This window comes from Talpa europaea, assembly GCF_964194135.1.
Source record: "Talpa europaea genome assembly, chromosome: 10".
NCBI lineage: Eukaryota > Metazoa > Chordata > Mammalia > Eulipotyphla > Talpidae > Talpa > Talpa europaea.
The window spans coordinates 90,453,801-90,475,371 of NC_140077.1; the positions used below are offsets into that span (position 1 = coordinate 90,453,801).

Here is a 21,571-nt window from a genome sequence, read left to right on the forward strand (position 1 = left end):
CCTGACTTATTGCGTACCCTGGTATCTAGGTTGGAGTACATTAATGTGTGTTTATTTGAGTAGGTGAGGTAAGATCAGAGGTGCATAAAGGAGGTGATGAATTCTTTTTCAGAGGCAGGATGTGAGAGCAGTGGAAATAGAAGAATAATAGGAACACAAAGCATCTGTTTCTAGAGAAACAGAATTAAAAGACATAGATAATAGTTTAATTCTAAAGAGTAAAAGAGAAACTGGGGTCACAGAAAAGCTTTTGTTTAGAAACCAGGCAGAGAAGACAGAAAGAGGAGCAGTGTGCAGCAATATTAATTTTTACTATGGAATTACTAGGATTGAACTTCCCACAAGACATTCAGGTTGTAAGGCCCAGTGTGTAGTTGTCAGAAGAGGTCTGGAACTTAGGAAAGAGGTCATAGCTAGCAATTGGAGTGCTTTCTGATTAAAAACAGCTGATGGTTTGAAAAATGGATGGGGTCACTGAGGGGGAGAATGTAGACTGAGACATTTTTCTAGGGAAAAAGGCTTAGCAGTGTGTAAATATAAGAAAAGAGTGGGAGAAGAGAAGTCCATGAAGGACATGCCAAAGAGCAAACAGCAAGGGAGGAGCAGCAGGACACAGGGGAGAGAGGGAGGTCAGTGGTGTCGGATGCTATGGAGGTGGAACAGCATGCGGACGGAGAACGCACAACAGAATGGTAATTAGAAGGTGACAGGTGACCTCTGCTGAAGCAGATTCTGTTCTTGTGGCAGAAATCATATTGTAATTCACTGAATGTGACGAAAGAATAAGAAGTGGCGACTCATTTGAGTCTTTCAAAATATAGCAATAACATGATGACTCAGAAGATCTTGGGACTGAAAGAATCTCTCTCTTTCTCTTTTTATTTTCAGTCAGAACGTCTCTTTAAACATACCCCATTTTGAAAAACTTTCTAGAAAGAGTCCACATAAAAGACTTCCTGGGAAATCTTCCTTGCTAAACAATTCTTTTATCTCTTTATCTGTAAATGTCAGGTCATTATTTTATGTCTCTGAGAACCCGAAGAAATTTGCTTGCTTTCTTGTCAAGTCAATTTCTCTAGACTTGCTCCTTTCGCTAACCTGTAACAAATAACATCAACCACCACCACCAAAATAGTTTTATTTTCTTCCTTCTCTGTCTGCTATCTTGCCCATTTCTCTAGATTTGGCTTTGATTCCTGCTTTTCCACTTGAAAAAGCATTATAATTTCTATTAATTATAATAACATAATATATTATAGATTATAAAATAATTATAAAACACTGAAATTGTCATTGCTATGCATATATACCAAGAGACTAGTCTGTGGGTTAAGATGCCGCTTTTTGAGCAGTATCATGAAGGAGGTGAAGGAATCTGTCTGGTGTTTAAGGTGGGGAAGTCCTTCTGAGAAAACAAAAGGTACAAAGGAAACTAAATAATTTTGATGTTAAAGAACTATTACTAGCTCTATATAGTATCAGAGTAAACAAGCCTGAGAAGAAATTAACAAACAGTGAGAAAAAGCTAACTTTATGTCATAATGTGCAAAGACGATTGCAAGATCAAAGGAGTGATAAGTAGTATACAAAACTTGGAGATACCCCATGGATTTAAAATTAGGTGAGTCCTGGTGACCTTATAAAGAGATATTTTCAGTAGAGCTTTAGAAATAGATGCCCAAATTCTAGGGTATTTGAATACTCCCTTTTGCAACTCTTCTAATATACTATCTCCACACACTCTGAAATGGCTTACTATATATATATGCATGAAGCCTGCATACCCTAAGAACAATAGAAAAAACAAACAAATAAGACATGATTTCATAACTAGCACCCTCCTAGAAAACGTCATTGTAGCCCTTTTCTCCCCCGCCCCCCTGGAAACCCAGTGTTTTCTCTTGCTTGGTTCTTCAACAGATGATTTGTTTTGAAAATTGTTTCATAGTTTGGGTTTCAAAAAATGACTATCAAAACAATTAGTTGCTAAAAGACAAATATTTAGCATTACAGAAGTAGGTAACTGAATGAATTTTTCCTACTGGTAATTAAACATACCAAATAGAATGCAGCATTTGTCAAACATCATCCCCATGGTTACATGGGATCCAGTAAAAAACTGATTTCCCAAGAGTCTTTGAAGGAAGATTTTTTTTTTTTTTTGGCTAACAGGAAAAATCCAGTTTAAGTTTTATTCAAGTATAGGGCTGACTGCCTTGTAAGAGGATGCTATGTCGCTACATCTGGCTAGATACAATCTGTCCAGATCTTAAAGACCACCTCATTTTCAGACAGGTCACTCTGTTCTCATACACTCTTCTGTAGACCTATGGCTTTTTGTATGGAAATTATTAATTAGTTCCTATTAGCTACAGATTATACCTGCTCCTTTATGATAACTGAACTGAGTGATTAGATTTTTTTGCACTTTTTGTATGCTCTTCTTCAATAAAAATTTTATTTTATCTTTTTTAGGTTACCTTTGGCTTTCCTGTTTCACTCTGATCTCTGTGATGGCAGGGAGCCCAGAAAATTCCACTATGCTTCACAACCCTGTTATCTTTTATCACCATTCAAACTGTAAGTCACTCTTGAAATAACATAATTTGGTCACAAAATAATTAGGGGGAAATTAATTTGATCAACAAAAGTTGGCCAATATAATAATTGTGATTAAAAAACCAATCTGATCTAATGTGAAAATTATTTGGTCTTTGAATTTTGGGGTGTACTATTGGATTGTTTCACAGGCCTTTGTGTTTTTAATTTCATTTTTCAAATTTTGAGGATATAGTACCTCCCTCGTACATTTTAATCTATAACTCACTTTCAGTCTAGTATACCACCATTGAAATAAGGAATAGGCATGGCCAGTAACATAAATTTCTAACAGAACAGGAGCTAGTGGGGTCAAGCAACCATTGACATACTTATTTTTTGGTCAAATTGCTAATGCCAAAATAATTTTCTGCCAAACTAATCACAGCCTCTCCTTCATATTCTCTTTAGACTCATCCTCAACCCTATTACCTTCCCCAGAACTTCAGAGACCCTGCTTACACTGCTTTCATCCATGCTCTGAGGAACACCTCTCTTGTCAATGCTAAACAACCTCTTACTCCCCCCAATTTTTCAGTAAAGCAATTCTCTTCCTTTTTAACTATATTGAAGCTTCCTGCTCCTGTGAATACCACTTTCCTTGCAGCCTTATGAAGCAAAGCATTTTAGTATTCCCCTGGATCAGAGTGACCACTGATGTGCATGATCTCAGCTCCTCATTGTCACTTCCCAAAATGTCCTCATCTACTTTCTCGCAATCTAAAGATCTCATCTTTTGTCTTTTCTTAGAGTTATACATGGACGCACTGGTCATTCCCCATATTCAGGATAGCCTTTGGCACAAGCTCAATCTTCCTTTCTGCTGTGCGTGCGTTCTGGGATAATACTTCATCTTCAGGTCCGAATAGCATGGCTTCACAGTTCTTTGACTCCATCATCTCCACTGACCTTCACCTTTACACAATGTCAGCCACACCCCATACATCCCCATTATCCAGAACTGCTCAGTGTTAATGACTCGGTAATCTTAAACACAGACAGCTCACCCTTTACCACAGTGCTCTAGTCCACTAGTTTTCTCATTCTTATTCTTGTTAACTAAATGATTCACTCCCTAAAGATCTCAAGTCCATGTGACCCCTCAAGTTTTTCCTGATTTGTTATTTTCTTTTTGCCTTCACATTTTTCCCTGAGTCACATGGTTGATTTTCTTAATTATTCAAGTCCCCAGCATCCACTATCCTGTGGATGTCTGCCTAACCTTACACCAAACCAGAATCCATTCACTGATAGCAGTATAGCTTCAAGGTTAAGAGCATGGGTTTGGGGTCAGAAATTAAATCTGAATCCCCAGCTCCGCTTCTTATTACCCCTGTGATCTTCATCTGCATTACTTAACCTCACTGTATCAAGGTTTTCTCTTCTGAAATAATGGAACTGAGTCAACTGGTCAATAAAAAGTAAATATGTTAATATAGCTAAACTAGTTTGAACAATGTGTAAAACAAAGTAAGTACTCAATAAATGCTAACTTTTTAAATAGAGGTAGAATCATGTATTTTTTTTGTGAAAATGAGCTCTAGAGGCAGACAATCATGTACTAACATTGACTTTGTGCTCCTTACTTAGTGTTTTTCTGCCTTATCCATAAATTGGGCCAACAACAGTCCACATATAGAATGGTATATGAGCATTAATGGAGGTAATTCATGTAGTTAAAAGAATGCTTGGCTCACAATAAGCATTCAATACATGTTAGCAACTATTAGTACTATAATTCTGCATGCCTACAAGCTCAGGATGCTAATAACTGCTGGAATCAATCATGCAACCAGGCGGACTGGAGACATTACATATTTATGGACTTTGAACCTAGCTGGGCTAAACAGCCCTCCCTCTCTGAGTCTTCTCAGGATTATTTTAGAAGACCAACAAGAATATCGAGGTCCTCAAACATTAATTATTTCAACCTCCAACCATATACCTATTTAAGTCTACAACTTTATGTTCTTCATCATCTCCTATCACCTTTTCTGGGTTCATGCTTATTCAGTTATTTCTTCTTTTCTATATGCTCAAGCTTTCTTCCCCAAGGAACACCTTCATAAATACATAAAAGTTTCTACAATCCTAAAAACCCTTCTTGTCAAGCTTTTAAATCTAATTAATAGGGCCTCCCCGGTGGTGGAGCGGTGGTTGAGCGCTGGGTTGCGAAGCTGCCTGCGGCCTCTGCGGCGCTGGTTCGATCCCCGGCTGCTCCCTGGCCACCAGAGGAGGGTCCCACATGGTGCGCAGACCTCTCCTGCCACCCGCTGCTCCCCTCAGCAGTGGACTTCTGTCCTTCTGCCTGCTCTGCTCCCCGCTCTGGCTCTGGTGAATTCTCTGACCCTCCCTTGCTTCTGACTGTACCCAGTGCATGTATAAACAAAACAAAACAAACAAACAAATAAATCAAAACATGCCTCTTTAAAAAAAAATAAATAAATCTAATTAATAGGAAGGACATAGTTCCCATTCCTCGGGTTTTCGCTGGCCTCTCTGCTGTTCACTACAAGGAGGAAGGTTTGAATTCTAGGTCTGAGGCATCAGGAAAGGGGGTGGTCCAGCCCGGGGTAGGTGCTTCCCGCCATCTCCTGAAGGTCAGCATGCCAGGGGAAGCAAATATGCTTTACTACCACTTGCATTAAGATTCATATGAATAGACTAGGTTTTCTGGCTTTGCCTATATCTGGTAGATTTAACTGTGGAATCATGTAAAAGCTAACTCATTATTGCTTCAGAAGTAGACTTCCAAAAAAGTATATACTTTTGATATCCATCTTTGGTATTAGATACTGGGAGTATTCAAACTATATGATTGTTCTCCTTTATGAATTCACCTAAAAATACAGGGAAGTAGATGCAACCACAAAGCCAATAGTAAATGTTATACTAAGGAACAGGGAGGAAAAAAGGAACAACTCTGTTTTGGAAGGTCAGAGGAAAGTTTCACAATCATTTTAGCATTCAGAGACTAGTTGACAGAAAAATTACTTCTGGTATGCATATATAAATAAGAACACAGGAAAAATAAATGAAATAATTTTAATAATGTGAGTTCAAGACTAATACAGATGATCATAAATTATATATATGGAATATATAATATTTAAATATAAATCATATGTAATAGATACATATAACAACAAAAATATCTTAGTTATTCATAGTTTACTTTAGTGGAATCTTAGAACCGAAACTGTATGCATATGCATAGATACATGTTTTGATTTAAAAGCTAATAGGAGGGCCTCCCCAGTGGCGCAGCGGTTGAGCGCTGGGTTGCAAAGCTGCCCACAGCCTCTGCAGCGCCGGTTCGATCCCCGGCCGCTGGGCAAGGGTCCCACATGGCGCACAGACCTCTCCTGCCGGCCCACTGCTCCCCTCAGCAGTATACTCCGTCAGTCTGCCTGTTCTGTTCCCCGCTCTGGCTCTGGTGAATTCTCTCACCCTCCCACGCTTCTGACTGTACCCAGTGCTTGTATAAATAAATAAATAAATCTTTAAAAAAAAAAAAAAGGCAAATGGGAAATAAAACCAAATAAAATTAAGCAAAAAAACTCTGAAATTTAACTCGTTAAGGAGAGTATGAAGTTAAGCAGGAGGGCTTTACATTCCATAAGCACTTTGAAAATGTAACATTAAACATTAAACATTAACATAAGAAAGGTTATATCCTTTTGGTAAGACGAAACTAGATAAATGCAATTTATCTATGTCAGTCTCAAGAGAGAATAACAGATTAAGATTTAAAGACAAATTATTTCCCCTTTCTCTCCTCTCCATATTTTCCTTCCATTTCCTCATCTTTTACTTTACTGTCTGCTGGGATATGTGTGAATAACATAACTCATTTTTGAGTGAAATACTTCCAACTGACAAAAGACACAGTGGACAGAAAATCATTTATACAGGAAACCTGCCATTTCATATTCAGATATGTAAAATAACATTCTTCACACCAAAATAAAATTAATTTATATTTAAACAACTATATTTTCTCTTTGAGTATGCTCTTTTTGTGATTATAACAAGTACATAAATAAGGAGCAAACTTTCCATTTCTTTTAAAATATGAATTTACACTGCATGGAATCTAAAGTTCACAGATGATGTCCCGGGGTGAATAATACCATCATTTAAAAAGATAAACTCATGCCATTTGCAGCAACATGGATAGAGCTGGAAGGGATTATGCTCAGTGAAATAAGCCAGAAGGAAAAGGAAAAATATCGGATGGTTTCATTTATAGGAGGAATCTAGGGAAAACAAATAAGGGACCAAGAAAAAGAAATAATTATAAACTTAGAAGATAAAACTCATGTGTTAATAGTGACCTTAATGACCAAGTCAGTGACTGTAGCCAATCTTTGCATATTTTAACTGATTTAGTTAAGAGTTCCTTTTAAGAAAAGATGTGGGGCCTCCCTGGTGGAGCAAGGGGTTAAGCACCGCACTATGAATCAATCTGCAGCCTCTGCAGCACGAGTTTGATCCCCGGCCGGCCAGGGAGCAACCCACATGGTGCAGCAGACCTCTCCTGACTAGCCCGCTGCTCCCCTCAGCAGTGTATTTCAGTCAGTCTGCCTGTTCTGTTCCCCGTTCTGTGTCTGGTGAATCCTCTCAGCCTCCCGCACCTCTGGCCTGTACCCCAGCTCTTGTATGCATAAATAAATAAATCTTTAAAAAAAAAAAAAGAAAATATGTGGCAGAATAATCTTTTTCTTTATGTCCCTATTCTTAACCAGAAGGCTAGAGCAGGTGTGATTATTGGGTACAAGGGCTGGGGAAGGAGACAGAAAGGAAGATTGAAAGTGGAAGGAGGGAAGAAAGATGCTACAATAAACCAAAGCCTGAGATGTTTTAAAATTTGACTATGAGAAACTCAGTTGAAGATTTCTAAAGTTTCCAGAAGAGGATCTAGAGCGAGTAGGGCTTATCTACATATACCACGATCCAGCAATCCCCACCTCCTCCTGAGGTATCAGTTAGAGCAGCATCTAACCTATCACTGGTTTTATCCAAAATATTTCTGAAGTGTCCTGAAAATAGATAACTATTCATAAAAACAATAGGAATAGACCTTTAAATCTGCAAGAAGAGTAATAGTCCTAACTATTTTACCAGATCAAGTTAAAGCAAGAATGTAATTTCCTTGCATTTTGAAATTTCCCATGTATTGTATTTTGAATAAAATTAGTGATAACAAAGGGGAACCACCAAAAACTCAGTTTTCTTCAATCAATGACAAATGATAGGATTGATTGCAGTTTTATTTACTAACATTCATTTTACGCAAAATCAATAGATGTAAACACACACTAGTTAACTTTCAATTAGTTAGTGTGAAATATCAGTCTATAATGCAATGTAAGGCACGGTTGGGGGCTGGGGTACAAAGGGGGTGGAGTGATGCTTCACACTGAGGTAGGCATGGAAACTTCATTTGTCATGTATTTCACCTGAATTCTTTTCTAACTTTTGAATTTTATATTAAAAATTTTGTAAAATTTGAAATTTCTTACATAGCTGTATTTGTGTATATATACCTAGATATACATACAAGCGCACACATATATGTGCGCGTGTGCATGGGTCATTGAAAATTATTTAATAAGAATTCACTATATCCCTTGTCTAGAATATTAAAACTTTATCTAGTCTACTGGATGGAAATTAATTGAGCCAGAGTTAGATGGAAAGAAAGAAAGAGAGGGAGGGAGGGAGAGAAGGAGGGAGGGAGAGAGGGAGGAAGGAAGCAAGGAAGATCCTGAACTTATGAAAATCGGGTATTTCAAATTACAAGATAGGGAGAAAATAATCTTCCCTTAATTGTCAAAATGCTGGCTTTGAGATCTGGTGTGCAGTGGAGGAACTGTAGCACATTAAAAGCAAAGCTAACCCTTATTTGCACAAGTTTAAGAAGAGAGGCAGGGTTTGCATAAAATACAAAAGTGCAGTCCACCCAGAGGTACAAAAGCTACACAATGAGTAAAACCAAAGCTTTAGGAACCCTCATCTTCCCAGGCACTTTCCCAGATACCGGAAGGGTGCGGCCCTGGCAATGTGTTAACATCGCTATGATTTTTGTATATTTGCAAAAATAAGGTATTCAGTTCCACTGTTTCTTTACACTCTGGCTTATCCTCTGTGGTATTTGGATTGGGTGACCCAATAGTAACTGTGAGCATGACAGAGATTAAATGAGGAAACAACTGAGGTATTAACTTTGGGTCTAATTGGATCTGTTTAAGTGGTATGTCCTGTTACTTCCAAATACAATAAAACTAGTTAGCAATCCCACTGCAGGGGTAAGTTCCCACCAGGCAGACACACCAGGTATCAGGAATTGAGGTGCAGGGCTAGAGGCTGCATTGAATACAAAAACTGGACAGTGTGCTGCATGTGTGTGGGTCATGGAGAATTTGGGTTTGAAATGTGCCAGAAGCGAGATTATGGAAAAGGATTCTGAAACTCAGACAGGTAAATTAGAAATAGTTCGGTTCCCATCTTATACTCCTCTAAGAAACACATTTGCTAATGCAGCACATGCTAATAGAAATATATCCTTTATCTTTTTATTTAGTCATGAAAAATTTAGATCAATATTCCAAGGAAAAGAGTAGATGAACTTTCTCTTCTCACTTTGGGAATAGAGAAGCAATCGAAGATTATGAAGCTTAAAAAAATGGAGAACAAGTATTACACAGCTCTCAGGCAGGTAATAAAAGCACAGGTATATTTTCAGATTTTTCAGTTGTGGTATTTTCAGACTGCTAAATTTTGAAATGTGTTTGAAGTGTTTTTTTTTTCTCACTATAAATAATATTCACCTCTTGCATTTGCAACTTTATGTATTTTCATCTAAAGGTGGATTCCAAATTGCATAAGTTTCAGGCCCCACCACACATGAAACTGTCCCTGGTCCCATGTAGTAGAATTGATGTGACAGACACTTGAAAGGAGGAATTAAAAGACATTGGTGATTTTAGACAGAGAATGAAAGGCACAATGGTTTATGGGGGGGGGGGGAACTAAAACATTACATGGCTGAGAATAGTTTAAAATCATTGTTCAAAATAAGGACTAGTCTAAAAAAAAAGGCAGAAAGTTGAAGAAAGGAGTTACAAGAATGCCCCAGATCAGGCTTTGTCATAAACGCAAGAGTCAGCTCAGCGCCTGGGAAGGTTCTGTGAACAGCCTACACCTTCCTTCATGTGCGTGTCATGAAAATATCAGAGAGAGAAGAAGAAAAGAAGAGAACAGACCTAGAACCCTAGAAAGTAGGAAGAAACCAAGTTAATGTTTTAAAGTCAAAGAAGTAGTTCAGAGATAAGTATACTCCAGAGAGTCTTGTCAGGGGTAAGACTTACTATCACAATGGAGTTTCCCAAGCGCTGCTGTGTTATACCAATTCTTCAGGATGATGCTTGTGAAAAGGCTCTCCACAGACACTTGCAGAAGGCACCCCCCCCACACAAACACCCCTCACATACACAAAGAAAGGCCACCATAATTCCGTCACTTAATCTCCTCAGATCAAAAGTGAGAAATCACACATAGAGTACTTCATACATGTCAACTATAGAATCTCTCCAGTTATGATTCTGGAAGACAGAGTTGAAAGCGATAAATGAGTTGGGGAACTTACTGTATTTCTTAATTAATGCATGTTCTTCAATTTACAAAATCTGCTCATAACTATGCTCTTTATATCAACAGACTTCTTAAATTTACTTTTTGTATATAGATTGATGGGACATGATTTTTTTAAAAAAGGTAGATGAAACCATTTGTTTAAAAAAAAAGCAACTCAAAATAGTTTTATTAATAATAATCAGATTTGTAAGGAATCATAAATAACTGAAATTTTTTTCTCAGTGCCAATATAAAAATTTCACTACCCACAAAAGGAAAAACATTATCAACCTATTACATAAATAGCATGAAAATAATTTCCATAAAATATTTATACATGCTTTATTTCAATTTATAAATTTTCATTTTAGTTTTACCTTGATATTTATAAACTATTAAGTGCCACATTTAAATTAAAATATGCATAGTTAGAATATACTGAGTTATTAATATATTTTGTCTTTATTTTTTCCTTTTATTAGCATATTAAAAACAGGGTAATACTCATCAGGAAATTGTTAATGTATTTAATTCTACACATTAAACATTAACTTTTTATGATCTGTGGCTTGAGCTTTAAATGTTTAATTGTAACTTTGTTGATCTGCAGGAAGATCCTTAAAAATTCCAGAACATAGAATATGTTAGATGCTTCATGTGGTAATGAATCTATCATCAGTCCTTTGCACGTATCCACCAGTAGGTGGAGCAGACAACATAATTTATTACCTAAGAACAAGGGCAAAGGAATGAAAGTCTGTTTATTTGGAAGAAAACAAATCTGCAAATGAGATTTTCTTCAAAGGAAATATGTCCTGTGTGCCTTAGATTTACTTTGACTGGCTACTGAATCAAAATAAATAACTTTATTAAATAATCAATCTTTGCGGAGAGATAAATTAAATTTATAAATGGAAGCAATGTTTGCATTTTACTTATTCAAATCAAGTAAAATTAGCCTTCTTTTCGTAAAACTTTTATAGGGACAAATATTTTTTGATGTGTTCATTTAATAAGGGAACTAAACCCAATCCTGTTTTACTGGTGATGGGGTGCATAACAAATAGTATTTTCTGGGAAATATAATTGACTAATGCTATTATGTCTGTAGCAACAAATTAACCTTATTACTACTAGTAAATGGTGATTGATTATTTATGCAAATAAGTTACCATGTTCAGCTTTCTGATTGAAATAAACGTATACTAAAGGTGCTTTAGTATGACTTGAACTTTTTAATTAATAAAACCCTGAGGGGTTTATTAATTCACTCATTGCAATATTAGTTATTTACTTGTATAATTCCTATTAGCACTAACATATTAGCTTGCATAAAGATGAGATTGTGACTCAAAACTGCTAACAGAATCTAGAACTACTTTAAGAAATATATTTGATTTGGACTAAAAATAGGCTTAAAACTAATTTTAAAAGTATGTGGTTAGTGTGATTATTGGCATAAACACCCTAAAACTTTTAGCACATTAAATGACACAAAGGATTTCATTTGTTAGCTATACCTAAATCCCAGGTTCATTTTTGGATTATAAAATTCCTTACCTTTTCTGAAGCATTCATTTGTCCAAATTAATGATTTATTTCTTCTCACCTAAATTAAGCTATATTAGAACTACACAAATTTAATATAAAAATTGGTATTTTATACACTACATTAATATATTCCTAAACTTTTGAAATTACAAATAAAATGATGTTTCCCTGTTTGCTAAAAATGCTACTATGATTAATCCTTTTAAGCAAGTTAGCAAAACTTTCCCTATCCTGATTTATTCCTTATGAAAATGATTTGCAGTATATTTTCAAATATCTACATTTAACACAGAATGCAGGTCTTTCAAAATATTCAGTTTCATATTTCCCTTTATTTTTTACTTACATGTGTATTTAATGTAATTTGAGACAAGTCTTAAAATAAGCAATGAAATTAATCTGTAAGCATCACACTGAAGAACATTTTTAAATTTGTGCCTTAATTTCTCCCTGAAAACCAAGTCATGCTGAGAAAGTCAGTAACAACATTCAGAATGAAGTATGTTTTTTATTCTCTGCATCTTCCTTCTTGAACATTATTTATTAAAATAAACGAGTAGCAAATGGTCTCAGTAAAATCATAAACATAAATGGTTCTCATTTTTGTGAAAATAACTATATAAGCTGTAATGGACGAGTTGGGAATTTCCTTCTACTTTAAAAAAGTTGATTGCCATTAGCTATAAATCAGCCAAATATGTTCCTTATGTATAAGGATCACATAGGATATATTTGTATGTTCTAGCCCTAGCACAGCATGAGAGAGATTGCAGTTATTCAAAAATTAATTAGAGTAATTAACTGATGAATCTCAATGATAATATTTATGGTTGTTCTATTAAATCTAAGTGATGTATATATTTGTTTAAGGTAAGGTGATTTGTAATTGTGATTTTCAGTATCAGTTTTAAAATTGAACTATTTTATATGATGATAAAAACTGATTTAAAGCTAAGTGAGGCAAATCTAGGGGGTTTTGGGATAAAATTTTAACATTTCCATACTATCCAGTTAGCACAACTAATCCCCTCACCAAAGCAAACATGACTCTTTCATGGCAATCCCTCAAAAAAGTTTGTCTTGGGAACAAAAGTCTCTCCAAGGGTACAGAGAGCTGTCCTTTATCAACTAGTTACTAGACAACAAATATTAAGATCATAGTGACAAGGCATACCAACCTGCCAGATCCAAATGTAAATCCCTGACATTTTTATAACATTCCTCTCCAAGGGAGGTTATTTGAGAACATAATTCTCTCTGTATTGCCCTCAGATTGGGGTGGGGTGAGGAATACCACTATAAAGATTTCTAACTACTTTTCATTAATAACTAAAAGGACACAAAGAAAGGAAATAAGAAAGTAAATGCTTCCAGCAACTAAGACAAACAGAAGAAAATGAAAGTTCAGAATTATAGTTTATTCCTGACAAGTTAAATTTGAATAATATGATTATTATCATCTACTGAATTATCTCAAAGGGCCTAACACTATTTTAAATATATTACATTTAATTCTCAACATATCCTTTCAAGGTCCAGAGTGAAACAAGCCCATGAAATTCTTGCTCATCTCCTGATATCTTATTCCAGTGGGAGAGCATGGGTGTCACTTGTCTGAGGATGCAGACTGTACTCATTCGACTGTACACAGCACCTCAAAAAAGAACCATATTATTGGACACTGGGGATTTCTAGAGAACAGTCAACGAAAGTTGATGTTCATTGGAATTCCAGCAGCTGGGATGACACAAACAAGAAGAAAAATGAGATAGAATGCTGACAACTTGCATTTGTTAACATGAACATCCCTAACACACAACGGTGGTAATATTATTTGAAAATTTATTAAGATTCATGAGTCAAGTCATGTAGTCAAGTGTGTGAAATGATTTGCTAAGCCAGGTAGTTAATTTTAAAAGTAAAGGAACTCAAAAGAGTTGAAGAAATAATGCATCAAAAGAGTCTCTCTAGTACATGGAAAAAACAACATGGATTTTTTGTATCATATTATTTTTACAGTAAAATGACTAAGTCTTTATGGACTCCCCATAAATTGTTTCACTTCATACTTAATATGAAGTATGGGTTATCTAATATATGGGTTATCTAATATATAGATAACCCTGCATAAAACAGAAATAACAAATGTTTCAATTAAATCTGATTTCCCCACTTTTAGAATTGTTTTCTCTATTACAGTATTTATCATATGTAAAAATAGCACAATTTGAACTCAGATGTAAGAAAATTCAAAGTATAAAGAGGCATCAGGGTTATCAATAGAAATAATACTACCCGAGAATTATCAGACTTAAAGAGTTAAAGAAAATATAATTTCATAAAAATTGAAATTACTTAAAACTAAATGTAATAAAAAATACTTTGCTGAAAATAATAGTTGATTTAGAATTCTATATTTTTAATGCAATCCACCAATCATACATCTATAATTTTTATACTGCTATGGATTGTATCATAGAAAGTAAAAATGCCTTTTTTTATTTCAATTATTATCTTTAAATTATTGCTGATGTGTTTAGAGTCAAAAGACAAAAGCATAACAAACGAATTTGGTTTTAGGACAAAGTCTACTATGACCGGCTCTATGTCTATAAACAGTCACATAATTATCTGATTCAGTTTCCTTGTCTGCAAATGACTTAGGTATCCAAAACCAAGTAAATACTAAGATAGCCATCAGTTATGACAGTGCTATGTTTTACACAAACACACAGGAGGTACAGGTGCAGGCGCCTGTAATCTAAATACGACCATCTCATACTTACTATGGCTTTAAATTTGGATGCCTCTAAGAACAACATTCAGTCAACGAGACTTGAGAATCCTGTCTGATCTGAAGGTATCTGACTGTGACTCTGGCTAGAACTAGGTGACAGCACTTGAAAGTCCCTGAGAAAAAAACAAAAGCCCAGACATTGCTAGTTTCTTCCTAAACCGAGGCAACAAAACATACCTGAGCCTCCAAATTCATACTTTTTTGTTAACTATATTTCTTTGTGAGCAAAATATCCTATATGCAATCTATTTTTTCTTAGCAACCATGACAAGAGCTGAGATACTGAAATTTTGGCTCATAAAAGAAGATAAACTTCTATGTATTCCAAATTCCACATTTGTGACCCTGTAGGACGATGTCATGGCTGAGGCAGTTTTGTGAAAAGCTATACCTGCAAACTTGCCTCAACATTTAGAGAGCGCTTTTAAGAAGGGTTTAAATGTTAACATTAGCCCAATTAAAAGAGAAAACAGGAAAGAGACCTCAGCTTAATAACTTCTGATTTTTTGATCAATTCACAACACAACCATGAGCCACTCAGAATGGGTTTTGAAAGGGAGGTTATGCCCTTTGTGTTGTGTTATCACAGAGGCAGATCACTTTGCTGACTGGGATCTTTCAGCCAGCCAGGCAGCGGCTGCCTCTGCAAGCTGCTGTCACAGACAGTCCTGGGGGCTGCACACACCTCACAGCCGCCTGGAATTGAACTCGAAGTAGTGTCTTTGTGATATCTTTTCAACAAGTCATGTCCCATTCAGCCTGCTAGTTTATCTCTGTCAGGCTGGAGGCCCAAGTGGCTTACGGGAGCTGTCAGGGACAGGTAGACCAACCTGCTTTGTGCTGAGCAGGTGATGCATCTTTCGGGCTTGGTGAGCGCTTTTCTTCTCTTCCCTTTCGAGGTTGGCCTTCTTTTCTTCTCTCTCTCTCATCTCTGCAAACTCCTCCAGTGCCTCCCTGCACCATAACAGCCAGCAGTTATTTATGGGACTAAAAATCTGCTAACATTTTAATTCTTTCACTGACAATAATCAAATAAGTTTTTGAGGGGCAACCATCACCCACATCCATCAAAATCAGTAGTGTAATCTGTCTTACCTGCGCGTTCCCCGTGAATCCTAGAAATCCTTAAAAGCATTGAAGTGAATGTTCAGTGGTTAAATGTTAACAGTCAAATACCTACATATTATAATTAATTCAATAGCTGAGCAAATACATCAAATGCAAAGGAAGTGACAATTTCTTTGGTTGAAAATGAATAATTCTGAACAGACTTAAAGGTATAAGAAAACCTCTAAGCTACTGACTTCCTTTCATTTTATTTTCGTATTTACAAAGCTCTAACTTTTTTTTACACATATACTGGTTTTATTGTAAGTTTACTTCAGGTAACATTTTTAAATAATAACAACAAGGTTATAGATATTATCCTATACTTGCAAGGCTGACCTTGTGTCCAGTTTTATAATAAATTAGAATAAAAGATAAATTAGATGAATAGGCTCATGACTTTCTAAGTACAAACAATCCCATTAAAATAACAAAAGTTTTCACCATCTAATCTATCTCAGAAACTTAAACAAAAAAATATTTTAAAACATAATATATGAAAATACCTGTCAAATATAACAACTATGGAGAAGTAAATCCATTATTGTTATAGAAGTAATTTACCTGTTTGTGTTAAAATAATGTTTTTAATTGTACTTTGTTCTTCTTGAAAAATACATAAGTAACACAGTGTCTAGTTCCATAAGCAAAATTTTAAATAAATCATCTGAGCACTGACCGCAGAGATATCAGGGAAAAGCAGAGAGGGGAATACCAAAAATTAAAAAAAAAAAAAAAAAAAGATTCGCATGTCTACTTCAATGTCTAGAAATATTTCTGTTGCAATTTTCTGTTACAGGGTCCTCATACAATACTTCATACAAGGTTAGTTACGAAACACACTGACGTTTAAAAATCACCATGCTATGCTATCGCAGCAGAGCAATTTTTTTCAACATAAGATTAAATTGCAAAATAAATGAATTACTTGGAGTGGCATGGCCCTCATTTTGCGACCCTTCTCTTGAAAATTGCTTATTAATATGAAAAAAGGAGTCAGAAAATAGCCCGTTTTTCTTTATGCATAGTATTTGGGGTCTTTCGCTCCCCTGCACAGAGCCGGGCTAGCTGCACATTTAGATTGTGTTGGCAAGCTGGTACAGTGACCTTTCTGACCTGCATCTCAAGGCTATTATTAATCGCTAAGTAACCTGGTAAAGCCAAACAAATTTGTTTCCATTGAAAGGATCTCTATCTGTGTCTGAGAATTTGTTCTGTACCAAACAAACCTCATTAACTGTGTCCATTTTTGACAAAGAACCAGGAGTTAGAGGGATTGGTGACCTTTCTTTGTCCTTAAGGTACAAATTTCAAGGCAGTTACATATGAATAAATGTGAATTTTTCTAGGAAAAAATAATAATCGTGTGTTACATTAAAAAATGAAAAGAGTATTAATTTTAATCTTTATTTTTGTCATTCTATGAAAAAGTCTCTATAATTATCTTAAAAGTCTTATTATCTTAAAAGATAATTTAAAATAGCCAATGAACTGCCACTATAAGGATAATTACTCAGCTATGCATGTAACCAATTGTATGTCTATCCAAAGATAAAGATGGTATTTTTCTGAGCAATTGCAAAAATAAATAAATAAAAAGAGAAGTTGATGCTCTATAGATTATTTAGTAGATAAATAGGAAGACACCTTATATTAAAAAGAAAAAAAGGACCTAATATAATGAGCTGCATACATGTACAGGTAAAAAGTACATAGGGCTTGGATACAAAATAAAAAATGCAAATTATCTGAAGTAGTGAAAGCTGTATATCTTCTGGATATGGAAATACAAAATAAAACAGTGTGTACTTGGGGAGTTTGACAAGGAGAGCTGAGAGTGAGCGATATGTTAAAGAATGTCAGTGCTGCTATACAAAGAAAACACACAATAAGCCCAGAAAGAACTGGGAAGCCCAAGGAATAAATTCAAGAAACTTGCCAGAACACTAGAAAAACTGATCTGGGGTTATCACAAATCACAAAAGTAATTAATTTAATAAATTTATACAATTATTGAAAAAATCAATCTTACACTCCTAATTGATTTATTGCCATACAAGAGAGTGTTGAACACTCTCTGACATATTGAACACCACAGTTATATTTATGTCAACTACTCTTTGTTAAATGACCAAGTAGGAAGAGCTGAATAAATTATTTATCTTGATATACAAGTTTTTGTTACATCAATAAAGATGAAGATATGGTGCCATGTAAAGGATGCAATAAAAAATTATGATTTCATTAAAGGTTAAATGATGGGAACCACTATAACTAGAAGACCCTACAAAATTATAAAATATAGTATCTATATTTATCCAGGGACTTTTAAAATATAGTATTTTTAAAAACCTAAATTTTTTTCTCCAATGATTTCAGGTTGTTTTTAATGTGTGTGTGTATGTGTGTGTGTGTGTGTGTGTGTGTGTATGTTTTTTTTTTCATTTCAGGAATACTCCCTTATTTCTAACTTCCAAAAAATAAAGATTTCTGCAATGTATATGAGATAAGTATTACTAATCACCCCATTTTACAAATATGGGAACACATGTACAGATGAAGTGATTGCATTGAATAACAAATCAGCTAGTGGGAGAAATGGAATTAGAATCCCTAGATCTGCAGATTCTCTACAGGAGTTATTGTGATATAGGAAATATTATGCAGGAGATATTTCTGTTGAATTAGCCACACATATTTTCTTTAATCTTATGATCCTGTCATCTGCAACCTAGTGAAAGAAATTTGGGTAAGCCGCAACACTTTCTGCATGGGTTTGCATATAGCTAAAGCATCCTTTTTTTTTTTTTTAATAGGTAAAGCTTTGCATATCATTAATATATTTTGCTAGTATTATCTATATTGATAATAAAATATTTACACATTCTAATAATGACAGCAATAATAAAATTAATAATAGCCTCTTAGAGGCAATAGAGTGGAGAGGTTAACAAAACAGACTCTGAAATGAGACCAGGTTTATCAAATTTACTGTGCTAGTGAACGGCTGTTTAATTACTGAGTTTCAAAATCCTCCTCTGTGAAATGCAATTATATTAGTTGTAGCATTGCCTCCATCAAGCTATTGTGAGGATCAGTTAAATCAATTGATATAAAGAACTCGAGTAGTGGCTGCACAGCAACGTTCTCCAGCAATGGGAGCTGCCCTTTGAATGTTTTCTCTGAGCCAGGAACCAGGTGACATGACTGTCTGCTCAACTGGAGATGAATATTGTACTTTCTTAGCTTCCCTCAGGGATTCCCTTTCCCTTTCTCCATCAGGATGCACTTGTGGATGAAATTCCACAATGCTGAGAGTAGAAGCTGTCTTCCTAAGAGGCATGAAGCATGGGGCACACCTCAGCCTGTGGGAATGGAAATGTAAGAGAATTAGGCAAATAAAGTTCCCTGTCTCCTGTCCTCCACATACTGCCAACCTGGAGAAAATCTGTGTGACCCATCACAGCACACCTACCTGCTGCGCTACAGGGAGTAAGCTCTGAAGCCTTATATGCAGAGGTAGTCAGGGCTGCAGGAGCTCATCGGACACCATACCTCCCTGTAGGACAAGCATCTAACTTCATTCCTCTCTGTAGCACAGAGCCCATTCTTCCCTGCAGGACAAGCGCGGCCAACCTCCAGTTTCCCCTGAGTATCTGGGGTTGACAGCACATAGCTGTATTTCACTTGAGAAAATCAGCTGTTCTACTCACCCCAGGTTTTGTCACCTTCCCCACCTAGCCTGCATCTAAAGGAACACCCAGGCCCAGACTCATTGCTCAGTGTGGGGTGACTCTAAAGGCCCATCCAAATCTCAGAGCTTCCTGAGATGGACTAGACCTCTGATGCCCTTCACCTTCTCCAGTCTCTGAGCCACAGAACGAAAATGATATATTTCCATAAAGTAATATGAGAAAAAAAAGCACTCTGCTCAAAATTAATTTCTTTCACAAAGACTATATATAGGATGAAAAATCCCCAAACTCATAATTAAAATTTGAGAATTATCCCCTTCTAAATAATAGTGATGAAAATTATTCAGAGTTCAATATTTTTTAGCAGATTTCATGCAATACTTTAACATAATAAAAATTACTAACATGGCCAACTAAGCCATTCAGAAGGGAGCTATTTATTCAGCCATTTGGTTTTCTTACTTGTTTCAAAATATAATACTAAAAAAATCTTTCTATAATGTTTGTGTTCTTTTTAATGTAGAATAAAGAAACAAAAATCTCTACTCCCCATCTCTAAAAAGACTTCATAGATGCCCTTAAAAATAATCTCCAGATGCTCCTATTCTCATGCTTTACTTCTCTTTTATGTGTCTATTAAGTCAGCAATATATTATAGCTGTCTTTATAACCTATTTCTTCTACTCCCCCTACTATGTGCTAAGGTCTTTAAGGTCAAGATTAAGGTTTATATGTTGACATGTCCCCCCACCAGCCAAAAGAGGTGGTCTAATATCTGGTATTAACTCAGTGGTCTTCTGAACTAGTTCTCAGCCTACTGACACATTCCATCGCTTGTTGGGGTTTAACTGGAGGAGGGAGAAGCCACACAAAGTCTCTCTTGGGAACTGGGGTTGCACCAGAAGTTGGTTCTCTGTCTAGGACCTTGGTTTTCAATGTATCCCTGAAACAGCCAAGATAGCTTTACCCCAAACAACTATACCAGAGATTCTGGGGAAGGGACCTTAAAGCTATCTTCTGCCTGTTGAAGTTTGAGAAGCACCAGCCTTTGGTAATAAAAACTGTGAACACTGTAATGTATGGCATGGAGAAACACAATTCATTCAGTTAATAATGTTAATCTGCATATCACCATGTTAGCTAAAGCACTATGAAGTACTGCAAAGGAGACAGGAAACAAACATCACCATACTCTCACAGAAATTATGATTTTGCAGAACATTAAAAAAAAGTACATTGTTTTAAAAACATAAATGCCCAAGATTTTCGAGGGAAGTGCTAATAATATTACATAATTTCTCAAATAAAAGCACAATGACATCATTGGCACCATCTTTAAGAAAAAAATAATGTTAAGAAAGTGTATTTAAACAATTCTCTGGAGTTCTTACTCTTTTGTTTTCAGTTAAGTCATTGATGTGATTCTGTTGTAAAAAGACTTCAAAATAAAAATAGCTGAATAGCATTAGTTTCTGCTGTGGTGTATTATGGCATGAAAGTACTTAAGTTTAATGTACTGAATACACTTTCATTTTATCTATCAATTTTCTGCTCTCAATATATCCATTTTAATTTAACCAAATAAGTAGACAATAAAAGAAAAAAGAGGCTGTCTAAAATAGAAGTAAAAATACTAACCACAAATAAAGCCAATTATGTGCTTGCACTTGGTGTGTGACATCCCCTCAAAGAAAATTGAGACTGACAAAACCATAGAAAAGATTATATGGAAATTACTAAGATACTCACAACATTTACATTAGAAATAAAAGCTTCATTTGCAGTTAATTCAATCATTTAAACCATTATTTTATCTGCCTGTCTACCTAGTCCTGCAACGATCTACAAGTGCTGAAGATTTCATTAGGGCAGCCTTTACAAAGGAAAAATGGAGTTGAAAATAAAGTTCTTTAGCAGCACAGAGTCATTAACATTCAAGTACTCAGGTTGCTCCTGAATTTCACTCTCCACTTCAAAACTGGGAGTAGAGACTTGTGAACATGTTGGAAACATTCCGAAAAGCCCTTTCTTATATGGACTTTTAATCTTGAGCCTCCTTCGTTTGTTGCAGTAGAGAACAATTTCTCTTCAAAATGTCTAAGTTATTGTACAGGTTCTCATCATAACGAAAATTACCACTCATCTGCTTATTCAGGCAGGCAGCCCCAAGTGTGTTTCAAATAGC

General features: G+C 35.5%; 1 protein-coding gene across 1 annotated transcript in view; it reads right to left on the minus strand.

The window, feature by feature from the left end:
- SPATA17 (spermatogenesis associated 17) overlaps positions 1 to 21,571 on the minus strand; it is a gene marked incomplete at both ends in the record, with an annotated part of 145,264 nt that overhangs the window by 68,505 nt on the left and 55,188 nt on the right. The window contains one exon of the mRNA XM_084244945.1: positions 15,415 to 15,538. Coding sequence (XP_084101071.1) covers positions 15,415 to 15,538 — 124 coding nt within the window. The remainder of the gene's footprint in view (positions 1 to 15,414; positions 15,539 to 21,571) is intronic.